General features: G+C 42.6%; 1 protein-coding gene across 1 annotated transcript; it reads right to left on the bottom strand.

The window, feature by feature from the left end:
• Positions 1 to 4,530: 4,530 nt before the first annotated feature.
• On the bottom strand, positions 4,531 to 18,942 carry LOC120065272 (nuclear receptor subfamily 1 group D member 1-like). The gene is made up of 6 exons (XM_039016136.1): positions 18,209 to 18,942; positions 9,201 to 9,506; positions 8,872 to 9,105; positions 6,683 to 7,236; positions 6,177 to 6,573; positions 4,531 to 6,071 (listed from the first exon to the last, which is right to left on the bottom strand). Exons 1-6 carry the CDS (start codon positions 18,222 to 18,224, stop codon positions 5,875 to 5,877), a joined length of 1,704 nt encoding a protein of 567 aa, XP_038872064.1. The 5' UTR covers positions 18,225 to 18,942; the 3' UTR covers positions 4,531 to 5,874.
• Positions 18,943 to 22,977: the final 4,035 nt, after the last annotated feature.

Genomic DNA, 22,977 nt, shown 5'->3' with positions numbered 1-22,977 from the left:
CTCTCACTCAACGTTAACAAAACAAAGGAAATGATCGTGGACTTCAGGAAACAGCAGAGGGAGCACCGACCTATCCACATCGAAGGGGCAGCAGTAGAGAAGGTGGGAAGTTTAAAGTTCCTCGGCGTACACCTCGCAGACAAACTGAAATGGTTCACCCATACAGACATTGTGGTGAAATTTGGCTTGTCACCTAAAACCTTCCCAAACTTTTACAGATGCACAATTGAGAGCATCCTGTCGGGCTGTATCACCGCCTGGTACGGCAACTGCTCCGCCCACAACCGTAAGGCTCTCCAGAGGGTAGTGAGGTCTGCACAACGCATCACCGGGGGCAAACTACCTGCCCTCCAGGACAACCTACACCACCCGATGTCACAGGAAGGCCATAAAGATCATCAAGGACAACAACCCCCCGAGCCACTGCCTGTTCACCCCGCTATCATCCAGAAGGCGAGGTCAGTACAGGTGCATCAAAGCAGGGACCGAGAGACTGAAAAACAGCTTCTATCTCAAGGCCATCAGACTGTTAAACAGCCACCACTAACATTTAGTGGCCGCTGCCAACATACTGACTCAACTCCAGCCACTTTAATAATGGGAATTGATGGAAATTATGTAAAAATGTATCACTAGCCACTTTAAACAATGCCACTTAATATAATGTTTACATACCCTACATTACTCATCTCATATGTATATGTATATACTGTACTCTATATCATCTACTGCATCTTGCCATCTTTATGTAATACATGTATCACTAGCCACTTTAAACTATGCCACTTTATGTTTATATACCCTACATTACTCATCTCATATGTATAGACTGTACTCTATACCATCTACTGCATCTTGCCTATGCCGTTCTGTACCATCACTCATTCATATATCTTTATGTACATATTCTTCATCCCTTTACACTTGTGTGTATAAGGTAGCAGTTGTGGAATTGTTAGGTTAGATTACTTGTTGGTTATTACTGCATTGTCGGAACTAGAAGCACAAGCATTTCGCTACACTCGCATTAACATCTGCTAACCATGTGTATGTGACAAATAAAATTTGATTTGATTTGATTTGTTATACTCTTGTTCCATTCTTTTACTTAGATTTGGGTTTATTAGGTAGTTGTTGTGGAACTGTTAGATTACAGCTTAGATATTGCTGCACTTCCGGAACTAGAAACACAAGCATTTCGCTACACTCGCAAAAACATCTGCTAACCATGTGTATGTGACCAATAAAATTTGATTTGATTTGAATTTAGATGGTTTGGGAATGGTTGGACCGCAGAGTGAAGGAAAACCAGCCAACAAGTGCTCAGCATATGTGGGAACTCCTTCAAGACTGTTGGAAAAGCATTCCAGGTGAAGCTGGTTGAGAGGATGCCAAGAGTGTGCAAAACTGTCATCAAGGCAAAGGGTGGCTACTTTGAAGAATACCAGATATGTATTTTGGTCACAGATACATTAACAAAAAAAGGTAGGGACATGGATCAGAAAACCAGTCAGTATCTGATGTGACCACCATTTGCCTCATGCAGCGCGACACTCATTGGCATAGAATTGATCAGGCTGTTGATTGTGGACTGTAGAATGTTGTCCCACTCCTCTTCAATGGTTGTGCGAAGTTGCTGGATATTGGCGGGAACGGGAACTCGCTGTCGTACACATCAATCCAGAGCATCCCAAACAGGCTCAATGGGTGACATGTCTAGTGCGTATGCGGGCCATGGAAGAACTGGGACATTTTCACCCTCCAGGAATTGTGTACAGATCCTTGCGACAGATCCTGCATTATCATGCTGAAACATGAGGTGATGGTGGCGGATGAATGGCACGATAATGGGCCTCAGGATCTCGTCACGGTGTCTCTGTGCATTCAAATTGCCATCGATAAAATGCAATTGTGTTCGTTGTCCGTAGCTTATGCCTGCCCATACCATAACCCCACCGCCACCATGGGGCACTTTGTTCACAACGTTGACATCAGCAACCGCTTGCCCACACGATGTCATACACACGGTCTGTGATTGTGAGGCCGGTTGGACAAACTGCCAAATGCCAAATTGAAAGTTGGAGGTGGCTTATGATAGAGAAATTAACGTTCAATTATCTGGCAATAGATTAGATGGACATTCCTGCAGTCAGCATGCCAATTGCACACTCCTTCAAAACTTGAGACATATGTGGCATTGTGTTGTGTGACAAAACTGCACATTTTAGTGTGGCCCTTTTGTCTCCAGCACAAGGTGCACCTGTGTAATGATAATGCTGTTTAATCAGATTCTTGAAATGCCACACCTGTCAGGTGTATGGATTATCTTGGCTAAGGAGAAATGCTCACTAACAGGTATGTAAACACATTTGTGCACACAATCTGAGAGAAATATGATTTTTGTGCGTATGGAATATTTCTGGGATATTTTATTTCAGTTCATGAAACATGGGACCAACATTTTACATGTTGCGTTTATATTTTTGTTCAGTGTATATATACAGTGCCTTCGGAAAGTATTCAGACCCCTTGACTTTTTCCACATTTTGTTAGGTTACAGACTATTCTAAAATTGATTCAATTGTTTGTTTTTTCTCATCAACCTACACACGTAATGTGAAAGCAAAAACAGATTTTTAGAAATGTTTGCTAATTTATAAAAAATAAAAAACCTGAAATATCACATTTACATAAGTATTCAGACCCTTTACTCAGTACTTCATTGAAGCACCTTTGGTAGTGATTATAGCCTCGAGTCATCTTGGGTATGACGCTACAAGCTTGGCACACCTGTATTTTGGGAGTTTCTCCCATTCTTCTCTGCACATCCTCTCACATCCTCTCAGGTTGGATGGGTAGTGTTGCTGCACAGCTATTTTCAGGTCTCTCCAGAGATGTTCGATCGGGTTTCCTCCAGACGTGATGTTTGTCATTCAGGCGAAATAGTTCAATCTTGGTTTCATCAGACCAGAGAATCTTGTTTCTCATGGTTTGAGTCTTTAGATGCCTTTTGACAAACTTCGAGCAGGCTGTCATGTGCCTTTTACTGAGGAGTGGATTGCTGCCACCACCTGTTCTCGGGGTGATGAGAGGGGTTGGGTTTGCGCCAGACATAGCATTTTCCTTGATGGACAAAAAAGCTCAATTTTAGTCTCATCTGACCAGAGTACCTTCTTTCATATGTTTGGGGAGTCTCCAAAATACGTTTTGGCGAAGACCAAACGTGTTTGCTTATTCTTTTCTTTAAGCAATGTATTTTTTCTGGCCACTCTTCCGTAAAGCCCAGCTCTGTGGAGTGTACAGCTTAAAGTGGTCCTATGGACAGATACTCCAATCTCCGCTGTTGAGCTTTGCAGCTCCTTCAGGGTTATCTTTGGTCTCTTTATTGCCTCTGATTAATGCCCTCCTTGCCTGGTCCATGAGTTTTGGTGGGCGGCCCTCTCTTGGCAGGTTTGTTGTGGTGCCCAAGTCTTTCAATTTTTAATAACGGATTTAATGGTGCTCTGTGGGATGTTCAAAGTTTTGGATATTTTTTTATAACCCAACCCTGGTCTGTACTTCTGCACAACTTTGTCCCTGACCTGTTTGGCGAGCTCCTTGGTCTTCATGGTGCCCCTTGCTTAGTGGTGTTGCAGACTCTGGGGCCTTTCAGAACAGGTGTATATATATATACTGAGATCATGTGACAAATCATGTGACACTTAGATTGCACACAGGTGGACTTTATTTAACTAATTGTGTGACTTCTGAAGGTAATTGGTTTAACCAGATCTTATTTAGGGGCTTCATAGCAAAGGGGGTGAATACATATGCACGTACCACTTTTCCGTTTACAAGTCATTTTTAAAATTTCACTTCACCAATTTGGACTATTTTGTGTACGGCCATTACATGAAATCCAAATAAAAATCAATTTAAATTACAGGTTGTAATGCAACAAAATAGGAAAAATGCCAATGGGGATGAATACTTTTGTAAGGCACTGTATCTTGTGGGTCCTCAAATGTTAGATGAGCTCTGAATGCTCACTGTATCTTTCTCTGATCATCATCTTTTTAATATCAGGACAACACACACACATGCATTGCACACGCACACACACACACAGATTCTCTCTCTCTTCACTAATCATAATCGCTGTTCTCTTTTCTTAATCTCCAGAAAAGCACAGATTTCAGTTACACTGTGGACACGTCCCGTTGTATTAACTTTTATCTGTATGTATCTAGCTCTGCGGCAAGTAGCGCTGGGCTGGGTCATATAACTTACTTCATCTACTCAGTCAATTTCAGAAACACTCGACACATTTACCCACATTATATTCTATCAAATATATTTGTACACGGTTTGCATCCTAAGCATTCTGTCGCTGCATGGTTCATTGTTATATCTGCTCTGTGAGGATGAGTGTGTTTATCTGTAGGTTGTGTGCTTATATGATATGTTTGGTAGAGTTAATGGTAATAGTGGCTTCTATGTAAGTCGATGACACAAAAAAAGTCAGAGTTAAGAAGAGTCATACAGATAAAGTACGGTATATAATGTCATTTAATATTGGTTCTCTATGGAAGAAGTTTAAACATGAAACATTTACAAAATATACACAAGGTGATGCATGGATCAATTAACAATAGTTATATTTCAATAATATAGGTTCAAATCAAACACTTTTTGACATGGTTTGTGCACATGGTTCCATCGGTTGCTCTCTTGTTGCGGTAAGAATGAGGGTTGGGGTTTGTAATGCTCCAGGGAAGACCAATGAACACATACAGTAGATGCACACCTTGCATCACCCAAACAATCGGGCACCTCTTGAACATAGCACCCTTGCTTTGTCTTCAATGGTGCTAACATCATACAGCAATCAACTCAAACAAATGGAGTAGGAACCAGTCACAAATATTATATCCAATATGTACAACAATAGAATACCTTAAAACATAACCCGACAAATATGGTCTAAAATGTCCAAATAGTGTCTCCCTGATTACAGCATACAAATACAATCCATCCTAATCTCAATTCTTACAAATGTAAATAATACATTTTCTCATCAAATCCCAAATATTTGATTTCCAAAAAGATTGATGAAGTGATTTTGAAAATAGCTTAGGTCATTATAACAGTGTATAACACAGTCAGTTAGGGATCTAATAGTGTGTTTTATACATTGCTATTGCTCTATCATATGGGTTGATTTCAGATGTGTGTTGATGTATGGAAAGTGCTTTGTTATTCATTGAACAGCCTGTGTAGGGTGAATGTGTAGGAAGAAAATATATAGTTTGTGTGTATTTCCCTTTCTCATGTGAAGAGGGTGTCCTTCCTTCTTGCTGGCTTGCCCCTGTCTGTCTGTTGCGGACAGAAGGACATAGTGAAGCGTGGAATCAGAGAGGAGGAATGGAACAGAATTTTGGTCTTCAATCACTGTCACCGGGAGTTATGGGTAATGGAGGATTTTTAGACCCTCGTCCCTCAACTTTGGGAGTTGAGTTGGTCTAAGATGGTGCTTTGCCATTTAACTCACAGCACACCGACTTGTTCAGCAGACTATAAGTCTATGAGTCTTTTAGAGATTTTACCAGCTCTGAGTATTGTTCATGAGGTCATAGTTCAAGAGTCTCCACCCTCCTCTTTTCCTCCATCTTGCTTTGAGATGCCTCTCAGTCCACTCATTCACCTTGTCCAACCCTGCTTCTGCCCCAGTCCCAGCTTCAGCACACACAGCTCATTGAAGAGAGCCTGATGGTGACTGGCTGGTGGCTTATGGCTGGAGTGAAGGGATCATGAGGGTGTTTCCCAAGAGGACTGCCCCTTTCGGGGGTCCGATAGTCAGTGGGTGTCCCTGTGGACTGTGGTTCCTCCAGGCCCTTAGAGGTCGATGCTGAAGGCCAGCAGTTTGTCGGAGTGCAGGTTGTTGAGGGTGCGCAGGTCGGGCAGGCGCAGCAGCAGCTTGGGGAAGAGGGTGCTGTCGTCAGGGCGACGGCGGGTGATGAGCGAGCGCAGGGCTTTGATCAGACTCTCCTGAAGCTGCTCCACTGCAACAACGTCAGCCATACCTGAACGGTCTGCGAGACGAGAGGAGAGAGGGTTAGATGCCTCGTGAAAAAAGCAAAACAAAACATATGTGATTTTTTAAGAGATTTAGAGTGTGTCTCTTATGAGTCTCTTACCAGCAGACACTAGCACCACAGCCATGAAGAGGGCCATCTCATCGGGCTCTAGGCCTAGAGCTCCCAGCTTCTCACTGAACTCAAACATGGCGTCCAGCAGAGTGCTCATGCCCAGCGCCCGCAGGGACATCAGGGGGTATGTTTGGCCGTTCAGGAAGGTCACCGTCTTCTCCTTGGGGTCGAACAGCGAGCAGAACCTGACCATCAGCACCTGGAAGGTGCCGGCCTTAAGCAGCATGACCTGGTCATGCTGGCTGAGACTCTGGAACCCTGGGATGCTCTTAGCAAACTCCACCACCTCCTTGACGGCCGGGGTGAAGCACTGGGAGAAGGCCTCCCATATCTGCTGGCTGGAACGATCACGGGGGGCCACGGGACATGCGTTCAGGGGACACGCCTGAGAGAGAGGGAGAGGGTTAGAATGGCTCTATGACACTCCTACAATCATGTGCGTATTGTATATATAGTAATACTAAGGAAATACACCGTATTTTAATGAGACTCACCAGAACTTTGGCACCTCCACTCAACTTCCAGGGGCAGGTAGTCTGGTTTTGAGACTTGCCGGCTGGAAAGCTGTTTTGATTGGCTTGGAAGGTCTGAGCGGACTGGCTTCCATTGGACATTGGGCATTGACTCTGATTGGATGATGGTTGGTAGGTATACTGGGCGTTGTCAACATTGTTGTTGCGTGGGCAGTGAGAGTGGGTCTGGTAGCTTTGTGTGGGGTGTGACTGGTACCCCTGAGAGGGGTTGGAATGGGAGTGGGTTTGGTGTGCCGGGTGAGAGTAGCCAGACTCATGTGCTGGATTGTTGCGGACATTGTTGTTGTTGATGTTGATGGCCATCTTGATTACTGGCTTCACATCCTCTTGAGCGAAGATGTTGTGGTAGGCAGAGGAAATGGAATCTCCAGATTCTGGACTGGCTGGGGCCTCAGAGGAAGAAGGTGAGGAGTCAATCTCCATGGATGCTGATTCGTTGAGGCTGTTCATGTAGCTCTGCATCTCGTCCAATAGCCTCTGCTTCTCACGCTTGGGGATACGCCCAAAACGCACAGCTGAGGAGAAGGAGGACAAGGGGAAAATAAGTTAGCTAATGAATTGATAATGCCGATGGCAGTTACTAGAGCTAGTATAGCAGTGGCCTGATACATATCTATCTAATTCAATATTTTACTCCCTGACACTGATTGGGAGTGCAATCACTGTATGGCATGATTACTGACTAATCCTACAGGGTACAGAGAGCTGGGGGAGATTTCTCTCCTCTCTATATAACCAGTCTGTTTCAATCAACCATCAAATGACATGGTATACCACCCCCTTTCCTCTCCTCATTTGACTCCTTCATCCCCCTCTTTATCTCTCCAAACGTCCCATCCCCCTCTCTATAGCGCACCTCCTCTGCCAAAGCTATTTATAGTCTGCTACTCTATGCTACACCCCTTCCCCCAATCTCTTTCCCTCCTGCTCCCTCTATCCTGATCACTCTCTTCCTCTTTCTACCTCGCCCCTCTCTGTGTTTCTGTTAAGCACTCGTTCTTTTCTCTATGAAAATAGGTTACTGGATCAGCTGGAGTAAACATTGTCATTGACCGAGTGACAGAGTGAGGGAGGAGAGGAGATGTCAACGTAGAGGAGAGTAGGAGGTAAAGGACTGAGAGGGTGAAGGAGTAAGAGGGTGAGGAGGTAATATGGTATGAGTAAAGGGGTGAAGGAAATAAGAGGATGATTGAATGAGAGTTAGGGATCAAGGGAATGAGAATGAGAGTGAAGGGTAAAAAGCTGGAAAGGGAAAATGGGTTAGATGAGTGACATCAAAAATGTAGTTTTAAATGAATGCCTTGTATTCATACATTAAATCTTCAAATATCAAAGGTATCAAAAAAAGCAACACCTATGTTGTGATAATAGAGCCTTTTCAGTAATTGGTGCAATGGTGCAAAGGCGCAATGGTGCAATGGCGGGTAATTTTCCTCCTCACTAACGTTTTCCTTTTATAGGTCACCTCAAAATGTTTGCTCCAGAAAAGTAGATGATTTATTATCACCTAGTTTAGAGAGATCTCAGGAGGGTACGGTGGCCTGTAGGGAAATGATGCCATACAGGAGAGGGATGGAGCTGAGCCTCTAACTGTACCAACATCCAATAATATTTGAATAGTTTACCAGTATTAGAACATGGCCTATTACATTTATTTGTAATTGTTTTTATTTTACCTTTATTTAACTAGGCAAGTCAGTTCAGAACAAATTCTTATTTTCAATGACAGCCTAGGAACAGTGGGTTAACTGCCTTGTTCAGGGGCAGAATGACAGATTTTTACCTTGTCAGCTCAGGGATTCGATCTTGCAACCTTTCAGTTACTAGTCCAACGCTCTAACCACTAGGCTACATGCCTGTATGTTATAGACTTTAGATGTGCAAACACTTTCAATCTGACACAGATGGTATAATGAAGTGGCCTGTGACCTAATTGACAAAAATAAACTGTATTTGCAACTATTTTTCCCAGGACTGAATACTACTGGGACTCCTCAGCTGCTTCTGTCATCAGTCAGAGATGGAGAAGGAGTGGAAGAAAGAACAGAAGGAGAGAGAGAACGGATGGGGCATCAAGGTGGTGTGACTGAAGAACGAGAATGATGCCAATGTAAAATGTAATGCCAGATATAGATGGAATGTTCTCTAACCATCTCTGGACATGCCCACGGAGAGACACTTCTTGAAACGGCAGTGCTGGCACCGGTTGCGGTTCATGCGCATGATCAGGCAGCTTTCATTCTTCACACACATCTTGTAGTGGATGTTCTGCTGGATGCTGCGGCGGAAGAAACCCTTGCAGCCTTCACAGGCGTGAACACCGTAATGGAAGCCAGACGCGATGTCCCCACACACCTTACACAGGAGCACCATGCCTCCTGTCTCTGTGAGGTACACAAAGAGAGGAATGATTGGTTAGACATTACAATAAACAAATATAATAAGAAAAAATTAAAAAGCCAGTGGAAGTGGTACTTACTGGTGAAGGTGCCAGTGAAGCCGCAGGGCCTCTTGGCCACCATAGGGTGGGCGTAGGTATTGCCAGAGGATGTAGTGGTTGTAGAGGCATTGGCTTCAGGGAACTGGAAGACTAGTTTGGGTGAAGGTCCTCCCCTGTTCTCCCCTCTTTCTCTCTTCAGAGGACCGATCTCGGGGAAGGAGACAGGCTCAGGAGATGAGGATTGGGAGTGGGAGGACCGGGGGGACTGGGTCTGGTACCCGCTGGAGGGGCTGCCAGGGCTGGGGCTGGCACTACCAGATGAGCCAGCATACAGTATCACACCACCTGGAGGGCAAAGAGGACGAGAAGAGAGAGAGAAGTTAGTGTCACTGCTGTCACCGTGTCACAAGGAAGCAGACAGAAGGCTATGCTGCCAGCAAACTATCTGTGCAAACATGCATAGATCAATATCTATATTTGTGTTGAAATAGTTCCACACGCACACAGACAGGCACACAATGTAGGTAGGTCAACTAACAGATAAGTGTTGAGCAATAAGCTACTTTGATTAGGTGCCTGTCTTTACTTGGCTGGGTTACCAAACATGAACACACCTCCTGCCTGTGTAGTCGACATTTAAACCATAACCAGTCTCAAAGAAGCCGATAAAAGGTCAAAGAAGGTCAGAATGTGCCTGGAGAATGAGGTCAAATCTAACTGGGGACTGACTTGATATTTGTCAATAGTCTTTTTCCAAAATGTGCATATAAGACTTCAAAACAAGCATTTTCATTCTAGCTTTGACTAATTCAGTGTTAGATGATGTGGGACCTTGAATTTATACAAAAACAAAATAATAAAACAATTCCAACAATGGCCAGGTTTTGATACAAATATTTCTTGGCTATATAAGTTACTCAAAGTTCTTACTCAAATTCTTCAATGTTCGAAAGCAAGTTGGGGATGTAAACTCGGTAATGTCTCATTACTCCCTCCCTCCCTCCCTCCCACTGTAAAGATCGTGCTCTGTGTACGAGAAGAGCGACAGCCCCTCACGTGTACACTGAGCCAGCCAGCCTGGAGCCAGCTGCCTCCTCGCTCTAAAAACAAGCCTTGCTTTTCCCCCTGGCGGCACGCCCGGAGCTTGCTCAAACCGCCAGCCACCTGACCGCCGACTCACATGGACTCCTGACACAGTTCCCGTTAGGGCTCACAAGGCGCTTTCCACAGTCCCGTGTAGACAACAGCCGCAGTACAATAACAGGCAGCTGGGAGCTCACGTTTGAAAGAGAGAGGGCTTTAGTACTGTACGTACAGAGGGAAGGCAGAGCAGGCTACTGTGTGTATACTGCCATGCATTCCACTGAGTCTCCGGAAACCCAGAGGGGGCGACATACAAAGCTGTTTTGTTGGTGTTTTACTCAGTCAAGAGAAGTTATATGTATCACAAACCCGTGCCCACATAGATTGAATGATTTTTTCAGTGACAGAACAAGCAAATTAAAGCAGTCTTACACATAGGCTATGTCCAACTGCAAGCCCATAGGTGTTACATCAGTTCCTTTGAACCTTATTATGTGAGTTACAATTCATGCAGTTACAGTTGAAGTCGGAAGTTTACATACACTTAGGTTGGAGTCATAAAAACTCGTTTTTCAACCACTCCACAAATTTCTTGTTAACAAACTATAGTTTTGGGAAAGTCGGTTTGGACATCTACTTTGTGCATGACACAAGTAATTTTTCCAACAATTGTTTACATACAGATTATTTCACTTATAATTCACTGCATCACAAATCCAGTGGGTCAGAAGTTTACATACACTAAGTTAACTGTGCCTTCAAACAGCTTGGAAAATTCCAGAACATTATGTGATGGCTTTAGAAGCTTATGATAGGCTAATTGACATAATTTGAGTCAATTGGAGGTGTACCTGTGGATGTATTTCAAGGCCTACCTTCAAACTCAGTGCCTCTTTGCTTGACATCATGGGAAAATCAATAGAAATCAGCCACGACCTCAGAAAAAATAATTGTAGACCTCCACAAGTCTGGTTCATCCTTGGGAGCAATTTCCAAATGCACGAAGGTACCACGTTCATCTGTACAAACAATAGTACGCAAGTATAAACACCATGGGCCACGCAGCCGTCATACCGCTCAGGAAGGAGACGCATTCTGTCACCTAGAGATGAACGTTGTCACGTTCCTGACCTGTTTTCTCTTGTTTTTGTATGTGTTTAGTTGGTCAGGGCGTGAGTTGGGGTGGGCATTCTATGTATTGTGTTTCTATGTTGGGTTTAATGTGTTGCCTGATATGGTTCTCAATTAGAGGCAGGTGTTTGACGTTTCCTCTGATTGAGAACCATATTAAGGTAGGCTGTTCTCACTGTTTGTTTGTGGGTGATTGTCTTCCGTGTCTGTGTATGTCGCACCACACGGGACTGTTTCGTTTTCGTTCGTGTATGTAGTCTGTTCCTGTTCGTGCGTTCTTCGTGTTATTATTGTAAGTTCGTAAATTCAGGTCTGTCTACTTCGTTTATTGTTTTGTAGGTTGTTCAAGTGTTCAAGGATATTTTCGTTTTCGTTATTATTATTAAATTCATTATGTATTCATCACACGCTGCGCCTTGGTCCGCTCATTCACCACAAGACGACCGTTACAAACGTACTTTGGTGCGAAAAGTGCAAATCAATCCCAGAACAACAGCAAAGGACCTTGTGAAGATGCTGGAGGAAACAGGTTCAAAAGTGTCTATATCCACAGTAAAACGAGTCCTATATCAACATAACCTGAAAGGCCGCTCAGCAAGGAAGAAGCCACTGCTCCAAATCCGCCATAAAAAAGCCAGACTACGGTTTGCATCTGCACATGGGGACAAAGATAAAACTTTTGGGAGAAATGTCCTCTGGTCTGATGAAACAAAAAATAGTACTGTTTGGCCATAATGCCCATCGTTATGTTTGGAGGAAAAAGGTGGATGCTTGCAAGCCGAAGAACACCTTCCCAACCGTGAAGCACGTGGGTGGCAGCATCATGTTGTGGGGGTGCTTTGCTGTAGGAGGGACTGGTGCACTTCACAAAATAGATGATATCATGAGGAAGGGAAATTATGTGGATATATTGAAGCAACATCTCAAGACATCAGTCAGGAAGTTAAAGCTTGGTTGCAAATGGGTAATCTCAATGGACAATGACCCCAAGCATACTTCCAAAGTTGTGGCAAAATGGCTTAAGGACGTCATGGTATTGGAGTGGCCATCACAAAGCCCTGACCTCAATCCTATAGCAAATGTGTTGTCAGAACTGAAAAAGCGTGTGCAAGCAAGGAGGCCTACAAACCTGATTCAGTTACACCAGCTCTGTCAGGAGGAATGGGCCAAAATTCACCCAACTTATTGTGGGAAGCTTGTGGAAGGCTACCCGAAACAAGTTAAACAATTTAAAGGCAATGCTATCAAATACTAATTGAGTGTATGTAAACTTCTGACCCACTGGGAATGTGACGAAAGAAATAAAAGCTGAAATAAATAATTCTCTCTACCATTATTCTGACATTTCACATTCTTAAAATAAAGTGATGATCCGAACAGACTTAAAACAGGAAATTTTTACTAAGATTAAATGTCAAGGAATTGTGAAAAACTGGGTTTAAATGTATTTGGCTAAGGTGTATGTAAACTTCTGACTTCAACTGTAGTTATCTGACTGATTACACACCTGATTGCATATCATTTCAATCAGACTTTTATGTTTTCAATACAGGTCAGACAAATTTGCAAATTCAATAGCATATGACTCCAATATCTTGACTGTCAGTTTTTTTCATATTTGCATCCTTTACCCCCTTTTTCCCGGGTACCTTGAATTATCTATGAAACATGTAGATCTGCCTCCTGCCTTCCCGTCTTTCTCTCTCTGCTGGAGGAGACACGTGCTGCTGGCTGGGAATGTCTGTTTAGCTTAAATTGAGTGTGCCTGATTGTAATTCCTCTGCCAGCACGTGTCAACACTGACTGACGGAGATTAACTCTGCTGGGGCTTCAGTGTTTGCATGTGGCTTCCTCTACGCTACCTGACAGTCTGACTTTAAATCCCCCCCCAACACACACATACTGCCCTATTGCACTCCTCTTTATCCTCTCACATCCCCACATACATACAGCCCCATGTGAAGTTTAGGCTCCACACCCACCTAAATTGTTTCCAGTGATTCTCACATAGTCCTGAGTTGTTGGTTAGGTTTCCAGTGTCAGGTGGCAGCACTGTGAGGGTAACCTGACCCCTGGCCTTCTCTATGGCAGAGAAAGAGTAATTTACCAGGAACCTGAGTGTGGCCTGGAGCACTACACTATGACACAGGTGACGACATGTGATATGTGGGGTAAGGCTGTATGACACAGAGCTAGCTTAAACAAATAGACAGTAACTAACCCCTCTTTCCTTCCTCTTTCATGGGAGTCACCCTTAGATGGGAATCAGCCAGGTGGCATGTTTGTATACCATATATATAGCATATCTATAAGGAAACGCCCTTTACTAACTTCCTTACCCTCTCGTGAAATGGGGTGGCACGTGGACCACTTGGCCATGAGGTAAGAGTCAGGTGGGAAAACACTCAGCTTGGACAGAAATACATATCTTTCAAACCAAATATGAAATTTATTTTATTTACCTCTAACCCTAATTGTATAAAGACCAAATAGCTCATAAACCATATTGTAATTATGTCCTTTATAACATGACAATCTAATGACTATGAGTTGAGTTTATTCAAGGTAAAGCCCACATCCCTTCCCATCTGATAACCAGGCTTCTCACCTTCCCCCCTGTCCTAAAGTCACATATATAATGGTACCATAGCCACTGCTGTTGTAGAACCTCCATACTCTGTCACTGAGGTTGAGGTCAGCTTTATCTCCAGTGCTTAGAGGGAAGTCAGCTAAACGGCCAGGGCTTAAATCAGGTGAGGAGACTCATGTGTGAGCTAATCTGATAGTGGGCAGGGTTGGAGGGAAGTGTCCGACAACGTGAGTCACACCAATGCCCTCCCTCTCTCGGTGACCCGTAACACCCTTACTCACTCCATCCTTCCCTTGTTCCCTCCAGACACTGTCTCCTTGTGTAATCTATAATCTCATTGGCCTTCATTTGTAAGTGTTTGGTGGTTTACTGAAAGAGTGACTCTATAAATAAATTACAGTGAATAAGACTGATATTCTGAAGGGAAAAATTGGTTAAAAACAAAAATACATTGAATACCAGTAGAGTAATAATAATATATTTTCCAGTTACTCATATAAACAGAATAGTCTGTGCAATTATTGGCACAAGAAGTAGGGCAATACAACAATTATCTTGGAGTAGAAGCCTATAGATACTTTGACATAGTAAGCAAACATATTATAGCTATATTATACAGACAGACTAGACGACCATTCAAACAGAATGTTCGAGGTTTTGAGTTCGCTAGTTAGGTTTATTTGTCAGGGTCATTTGTGATATCAATGAGTGGACTATTGCTACAACGTAGGCTATCCTCAACACGTGACATTTTGGCTATTGATACGATGTATAAGAAATCTATCACAATATCCGCTATATTGGATATACTGTATAATACGTCATACTATTCAGTTGTCTTTCCCAAAGAAAATATATCGGCGTAAAGAAATAAACACAAACCTAGTTAATAGGCTGATAAACGTTCTGACACTGACCAATCTCTTGCAAAGGCATAACAGGAGTCCCCCGGAAAGGCTGTGAGTAAGCCGGGAGCGCGCGAGTAAAACGAATAAATTCGGGAGGGCGGGGTGGGAATCACGCGCGGCACGTGGATGCTGAAGTTAATGCACGTGATGTCGCGCTAGGCATGCACTCGGGTAAATCAAGAGCATGATGTCCACCATTATCAGACGGTTGCCATGCATGTAATGGCTCAGATACTTATTAGACTCGAGGACATGGCTGTAAATAGGGGGCGCGGTAATTCCATACCAATGCCACAATCCCGTTACCTGCTGTTTTCGGGGAAATACTGTATCTTTGGCAATGGAGTTATTCCAGCCTCAACTGTGTAGCTAATAACATTACGTTTATGGTAATTGCTTCCTATTATCAGTGGCACCTGACTCAAAATGCAATGCTTGTGTATTGAATATTTAATTAATGCTATTAGAATATCATTCACTTTAGAATAGTGAGTGGTAAATGTAGTCACCTAGTACAGGGATTTCCTTTATTAGGGAACCACCCCCATATTGTGTCCTGCCAGAGATGAATTTACTGCTATGAATGTATGTCCTATGGAGGCCAACTTGGTCAACATATCTGTTGAAATTAAGGTTGACCACTACTCATTATTGAGAGTGGGCTTGTGGGCATCATTCCACTGATGCCAATTAGCCAATAGGATATGGTTGTCACCCAAACATATATTTAATTTAACTTAGTGTAATTCATATTTGCATAAATACTTTTTGTATTCCATATCTCGTATTTTTTTTTTTTTTTTTTTTTTTTTTTTTTATCCCCTTTTCTCCCCAATTTTTGTGGTATCCAATCGCTAGTAATTACTATCTTGTCTCATCGCTACAACTCCCGTACGGGCTCGGGAGAGACGAAGGTCGAAAGCCATGCGTCCTCCGAAGCACAACCCAACCAAGCCGCACTGCTTCTTTAACACAGCGCGCCTCCAACCCGGAAGCCAGCCGCACCAATGTGTCGGAGGAAACACCGTGCACCTGGCCCCCTTGGTTAGCACGCACTGCACCCGGCCCGCCACAGGAGTCGCTGGAGTGCGATGAGACAAGGATATCCCTACCGGCCAAACCCACCCTAACCCGGACGACGCTAGCCCAATTGTGCGTCGCCCCACGGACCTCCCGGTCGCGGCCGGCTGCGACAGAGCCTGGGCGCGAACCCAGAGACTCTGGTGGCGCAGTTAGCACTGCGATGCAGTGCCCTAGACCACTGCGCCACCCGGGAGGCCCTTATATCTCGTATTTTTAAATATCTTATTATATAGTATTGGTAAAATTGTTTTGACTAGCTCTGCTGGCATATGCAATCCATCAGGGAAGATAATGATAAAACAGTTTTTGTGATCTATTCCCCATCTATTTAATTTGGATCTGGCTTAAATAGCTGTTTGTTCTTAAAAGTTGGCCTTCAAGTCATGACCAGTTCCTTAATAAATTGCTTTGGCTCACATGTCTATGGAATAGGCGTGATAGGTTATTGACACACGTGTTGAGAGAGCAAAAAGTTGCGCATCAGCGCTGAACAAGAGGGGAGTCACTAGACAGGGTGCGTGACCAGTCTGTCAATGAGTCACAGACCCGTAAACACGCAATCTCAGGTCAAAGAAGGGAACACCTTTCTGGAGTAGTGCTGATGAAAGGATTCGAATGGCTTTGTTTTCCCCACGTCATCCGGTTTGATTAGATTGCGCCAACAATTCTAAACTCTCCAAGTCAAGGCAACTTTAAGCACAAAGTGCATCTGCGCAACAGAGAATCAAAGTTGTTCCAAATGATGTAAAGTAACAATATATCCCTAAAATAATATTGTATGATTAGAAACTGACTAGGCACATGAAGGATAGCCCAGCTATAGCACGACAGAGCATGTAAGGTCGGACCGGTGCTGCACATGAGTTGTAGCCCAAAGGCCATCGGTTGGCGATATTGAGTCGTTTCATTTTATCATTCAAAGGGAATGTATGCAGCCAGCTATACACCCGCCATCCCCCGTGGGCCGGTTCGTACATAAAACATTCTCCATTCAGGATGCAAAGGTGTCGATTTCGTGCTTCACTCGATTTAATGGTGAGAAGGCAGAAAATAAAAACATTTTCCTCCACCATGCTAAAGTGGCTAATGCTATTCCCGGTTGTTGCATTTCGCATTCAGCCAATCAGGTTGCAGCAGTCTGCTACGACACCAGGGGTGAAAAAAACAGACTGCTGCAACCTGATTAGATTAATGCATTGGAGGGTCATTGAAGTGGATTTGTCCCAGTTGTATGTGGTAAATACTACCTTGCCACTTGGTTGTAAATGCAGCAAAAGGCTTGATGATTAGTTGACAAGATGACTCCAATGTTGTACATAAACCCTGGATAACTAATATTGACACTCCCCAATAAGAGCAGTCCTCCATAGGAATGAATGGAATTGTACAGTATTTCAATTAAATGCTTCAAGGACAAAATTACATGTATTTATGATTGGTTAGTAATCTCTAAAAAGATATACTTATTTTTTTAATGTATTTTATTTAACTAGGCAAGTCAGTTAAGAACAAATTATTATTTACAATGACGCCTACCCCAGCCAAACTCTAACCTTTAAGGAAAATATTTGTATATTATTTTTTATTTCATGTTTAGCTCACATAATATAATTTAAAAGTATGCATTACAGTGTCTGTAATATAATACATATGACAAAAACGAATGTTGACAAATAATACATAATACATTTCTATAGCTTCCCAAATACTTTTTACAACGGTGTAGGTGTGCCAAGATGGAGGCGAGATGGCTTCAACACAGCGCCCCCTATTAGTCATCTAGTGTATATATAAATCATTGCTTGAATCAGGTGTGCTAGCTCTGGAATAGATCAAATACATGGAAGGGCTGGGTGTCCCCGAAGAGAGGTTTGAGAACCTCTACAACTCAATGAAGGCTTGGCAACCTTCAGGTTTATGGATCAAGCTTCATAAATTACATTTCATTCATGTATCCATTTATATGGATATGCAGTGTAGCCGCTGGCAATACATGATGACATGAACAATCAACTCATTCATTCTCAAATAATAACATTTTAAAAAGACAATCACAGGAACTGCCCTGCGTATTACCATTACGCACGCAAGGTATAGCCTATGTACCAAACACAGTGAAGGAAAATGCCCACATAGTACGCATTACATTTACTCAGTAGTGTTAATTTACAAGTACAGTATAGGCAAATATATTGATACCTTAGCCTACAACTGACAATAGCATAGATTGGTAATAACGTAATGAAACTCACCAGGGCTGTTTTCCATGTTTTCCGGTGTTTGGTTGATTTATAAACGGTATTAAATGATTTAATGTTGGTTTTTCTCTGCGTCAATGAGGAGTTTCGTTGATATAGGTCATACAGTCATGAACCGCTAAGAAAGCATAGAGTGGGTAGCCAATCCCAATGACAAAAGCAATGAGACTGTGCGCAGGTCCTTCAAACCCGTCAAGTGTGAAAGATATCAAAACTGATTTAAAGTTGAGCAAAACCTAAACAGGTTTCGGTTTGGCGAAATAGTTACAAATCGTCTCCAATGTGCGTAATTGCGAACAGGTTCAGTGCCTTTGTTGCCCGTAGCCTGGTTCGCTTGGTGTCCGTAGGTCGTGTGATGTACAGTAGGCTGAACTAAACGTTCTTTGAAAATAAATTCCAAGCATTCAGCTCTAGTGCCAGTGTAGTTACCATCAACATCTCCAAAGACAGACGTGTGGGAGTAGTTTAAGCACACCCATTAATAGGCAATCCACTTCGCCCACACTAACCAGCACGTTTTCAGGTGTCTGAGAAATGTGACCAGTTTTTTTTGGCCCCCGTTTTTTTTGTTCCTTTCAATCTCTGTCGTAGGTTTTGTATGCTAGGGATTACACTCTCTCTTTTTCTCTCTTTCTCTCTGTATGCCTATGTCACACTCTATTAGAATATCTCATCCACCTCTTTTACTCCACCTTTCTTTATTCGTTCTCACGTTTTCATTGGTGGAGAGCTAGAGTGGAGGCGAGACAGTTGGACTCACTCGACATTGGAATGCTGGTAAAGCTCCGCTGCATGTGCGCGCGGCATGTGAGCCACCGAACACGATGTCCTACTGACACACATTCTATGCAAATGTCAGAGGCCTTGTGATAAGAAGGGAGGAGGGAGGGGGCTAGCACATTGAAGTAGGCGGAGCTCACCGTGACTACCGCTCCCTCCACCCTTCCTCCTCTCCACCACGTTCTGCCTTCAGAAGCGAATCTGTTTTTGCTAGAATCTCAGCATCGGAAATTGGCATGATGAGAATGTGGGTCAACATCAGTTATGAAAAAACACATCAAATAGCAAAGTTTTCTGTAAAGGCACTGAGACTTTACATCCCGGGTGCCCACGTTTTTTGCGCATAAACATGGATCTGAATTTAGGTCATTGAGCTCCGCTGGAGGGACTCATCTCAGTACATGCGCTTCAAGTTTTCTTATCACATAGCGGGTTTTGAATAAATAAGTCATGATGAGTGACGCAGATGTATACAACTAGGTTATAACATATTATTATACAACTGGTCAAATAGGGGTTGTTTGTGTTATGTTTTCTCTGTTGCAGCTGGTTAGATTTGGTCAATGCTGATAGGCTGCTAGACGTCATCACTTTTAAACCATTGTAGGCCTATAATAGCCTATAGCCAGAGAATGTCCTCACGTGTTATCCGTAATGAAGCAGCGCCACTCCGTGGTGGAGTTCACTGTGCCGCGGCTCACTCCTGCTGGCCAAACGTTATGGTTTGCAGGGGCAGTATGTGAATTATATATGCGTCATATGGCACAAGCTTTATACCACGTTGCTTCTGATTCAAGAAAAGTTTATAGCCTAGAGTCTTTCGTCATTATCATGTTTCAGACATTGCTCATTGTTGGTCATATAAACATACATGAAACTGGGCCCTCTGGGTATTACTGTAGTCTCGAAAACCTGATCCTAGGCAACACAGGAACTACTATACTGCCCATATTACTACTTTATCCGCTTTAATAAAATACAAAATAGTACCTAGCAAGATGGAGATTGCCGAGGTCATTTTTAATGTATGCATTTCGCAAGTGTCTCGTTTGCATCAACTACCTTAACTAAAACCATTGCAAAGGTTCAAACTTGACCTCGTATTTTTCCTAGTTCCCAGTTGTTTCCCCAGTTGTTTTTCATGACTTCAGTGATCTTCAGGTCGGAAAGTCGGAGCTCTATAAATAGGCCCGAGTTCCCGAGTTGGATGACTGTTAAAATCGAGTTTTCCAGTCGGAGCTCGTTTTCCCCCCAGGAACCGTTTGTTTTTAACGCACTGAAGGCGGAGATTTCTGAGTTCCCAGTTGTTTTGAACGCGGCAATAGTCCCCGGATTTTTTTCACCCATTATCGACGTAGGCGGTTTTCTAGACTAGTATTAATGTGTACTTACGCACAGAATGACACGAAAGTACTTCAGTTTACAGTAATACCAAAATGATTTATATCAACTCATATTTAGAATCGGTAACTGACCCGTTATTAAGCACAACATAAATGTGGCATAACATTATTTTTAATGGAACATCAAAGAAGTTTGTAGGATTTTGAATAAATAAGTGTGACAAAGTTGATTGGTTATGAAACACTTGACCAGAGTTGCTTGGTTATTATGACACACTTAATCACACTTAGCCACTGATTTCATAGCTCAGTGTGTGTATAGGCTACTGTAAGTAGGCCACAATATATTGACTGTTTTACCAACTGTAGTTGCGAGGGATTGATTATCGGGTTTTATTTGTAGGGTCATAGTATTTGTACATCGTCTTTAAATGGATACATGGTGCTGTCTCTCTCTAGTGGACGGACTATTCCCTACTCTACCCTGGCAAGGGTAGCCTTTGACACGACAGCCAGATCCATGTCCTCACGTGTTTTTTGTAATGAAGCAGCGCCACTCGCTGGTGGAGTTCATTGTACCGCGGCTCACTCCTTCTGGTCAAACGTTATGGTTTAGCAGGGCAGTAGGTGATTTATTTATGCATCATATGGCACAAGCTTCAGACCACGTTGTTTCCGATTCAAGAAACGTGTGTAAAGTTAGTCGTCATTATCATGTTTCAGATATTGGTCATTGGTCATATAACTAACTAATCATGAAACTGCTCCCTTTGTGTATTGCGCAGAATTACACTTAATTCCTACAGTTTACAGAATTTAGAAACTATTTTTATCAACTCATGTTCAGAATGTGTAAATTACACATTCAGAAGTACAACATATACAGTACCAGTCAAAAGTTTGGACACACCTACTCATTCAAGTTTTTTTTTTTTTTTTTTTGTATTTTCTACGTTGTAGAATAATAGGGAAGACATCAAAACTATGAAATAACACATATGAAATCATGTAGTAACCATATATATATGATATTTGATATTCTTCAAAGTAGCCACCCTTTGCCTTGAGGTAAAAGACTAAGTCCATATTATGGCAAGAACTGCTCAAATAAGCAACGAGAAACAACAGTCCATCATTACTTTAAGACATGAAGGTCAGTCAATCTGGAAAATTTCAAAAACTTCGACCGTTTCTTCAAGTGCAGTCGCAAAAAACATCAAGCACTATGATGAAACCGGCTCTCATGAGGACCGCCACAGGAAAGAAAGACCCAGAGTTACCTCTGCTGCAGAGGATAAGTTCAGTAGAGTTAACTGCACCTCAGATTGCAGCCCAAATAAATGCTTCGCAGAGTTCAAGTAACAGACACATTTCAACATCAACTGTTCAGAGACTGCGTGAATCAGGCCTTCATTGTCGAATTGCTGTAAAGAAACCACTACTAAAGGACACCAATTAGAAGAAGAGACTTGCTTGGGCCAAGAAACATGAGCAATGGACATTAGACTGGTGGAAATCTGTCCTTTGGTCTGATGAGTCCAAATTTGCAATTTTTGGTTCCAACCGCCGTGTCTTTGTGAGACGTAGAGTAGGTGAACGGATGATCTCCGCATGTGTGGTTCCCACCGTGAAACATGAAGGAGGAGGTGTGATGGTGTGGGGGTGCTTTGCTGGTGACACTGTCAGTGATTTATTTAGAATTCAAGGCACACTTAACCAGCATGGCTATCACAGCATTCTGCAGCGATACGCCATCCCATCTGGTTTGCACTTAGTGGGACTATCATTTGTTTTTCAACAGGACACTGACCCAACACACCTCCAGGCTGTGTAAGTGCTATTTGACCAAGAAGGAGAGTGATGGAGTGCTGCATCAGATGACCTGGCCTCCACCTCAACCCAATTGAGATCGTTTGGGATGAGTTGGACCGCAGAGTGAAGGAAAAGCAGCCAACAAGTGCTCAGCATATATGGGAACTCCTTCAAGACTGTTGGAGAAGCATTCCAGGTGAAGCTGGTTGAGAGAATGCCAAGAGTGTGCAAAGCTGTCATCAAGGCAAAGGGTGGCTATTTTGAAGAATCTAAAATCTATTTTGATTTGTTTAACACTTTTTTGGTTACTACGTGTTATTTCATAGTGTTGATGTCTTCACTATTATTCTACAATGTAGAAAATAGTACAAATAAAGAAAAACCCTTGAATGAGTAGGTGTGTCTAAACTTTTGACTGGTACTGTATGTGGCATAACATTCATGTTGATGAACATCATAGAAGTTTGACGAAAAGTCATGATGTGACACAGTTACTTTACACCTAGATTATGAAACACTGGACCAAAACGAAATGGTATCCATAATGTTTTATGGGACCTCTCTTTATGATAATATTGAATATAACATGAGCAATAAAGATATAGGCTACATTGTCTGTTAAATAAAACGCAGCCATTAAAAACATTTTATAATTAGCTACAGAATGTATTGTAGCAGTTTTGTACTGAGCCTATAGATGTGTAATTCATTATGATTACGAGAGTTAATTTGAATCGAGAAATGTTTTGAATGTTAAATTCATTGAAGGTAATTACATTTAATCAGTTAATCATTTATGTTAATCATCGTTAATCACGATTTACAAGA

This window comes from Salvelinus namaycush, chromosome 20 (genome assembly GCF_016432855.1).
Source record: "Salvelinus namaycush isolate Seneca chromosome 20, SaNama_1.0, whole genome shotgun sequence".
In the NCBI taxonomy this organism is placed as follows: domain Eukaryota; kingdom Metazoa; phylum Chordata; class Actinopteri; order Salmoniformes; family Salmonidae; genus Salvelinus; species Salvelinus namaycush.
This window is presented reverse-complemented; position numbering and strand designations above follow the sequence as displayed.

Bases quoted from the DNA above. Each gene is read 5' to 3' on its own strand.
- LOC120065272 (XM_039016136.1), bottom strand. The intron at 6,574-6,682 runs GTGAGTCTCATT...CCTCTCTCTCAG, and splicing joins GTGGAGGTGCCAAAGTTCTG to GCGTGTCCCCTGAACGCATG. The intron at 6,072-6,176 runs GTAAGAGACTCA...CTCGTCTCGCAG, and splicing joins TGTGGTGCTAGTGTCTGCTG to ACCGTTCAGGTATGGCTGAC.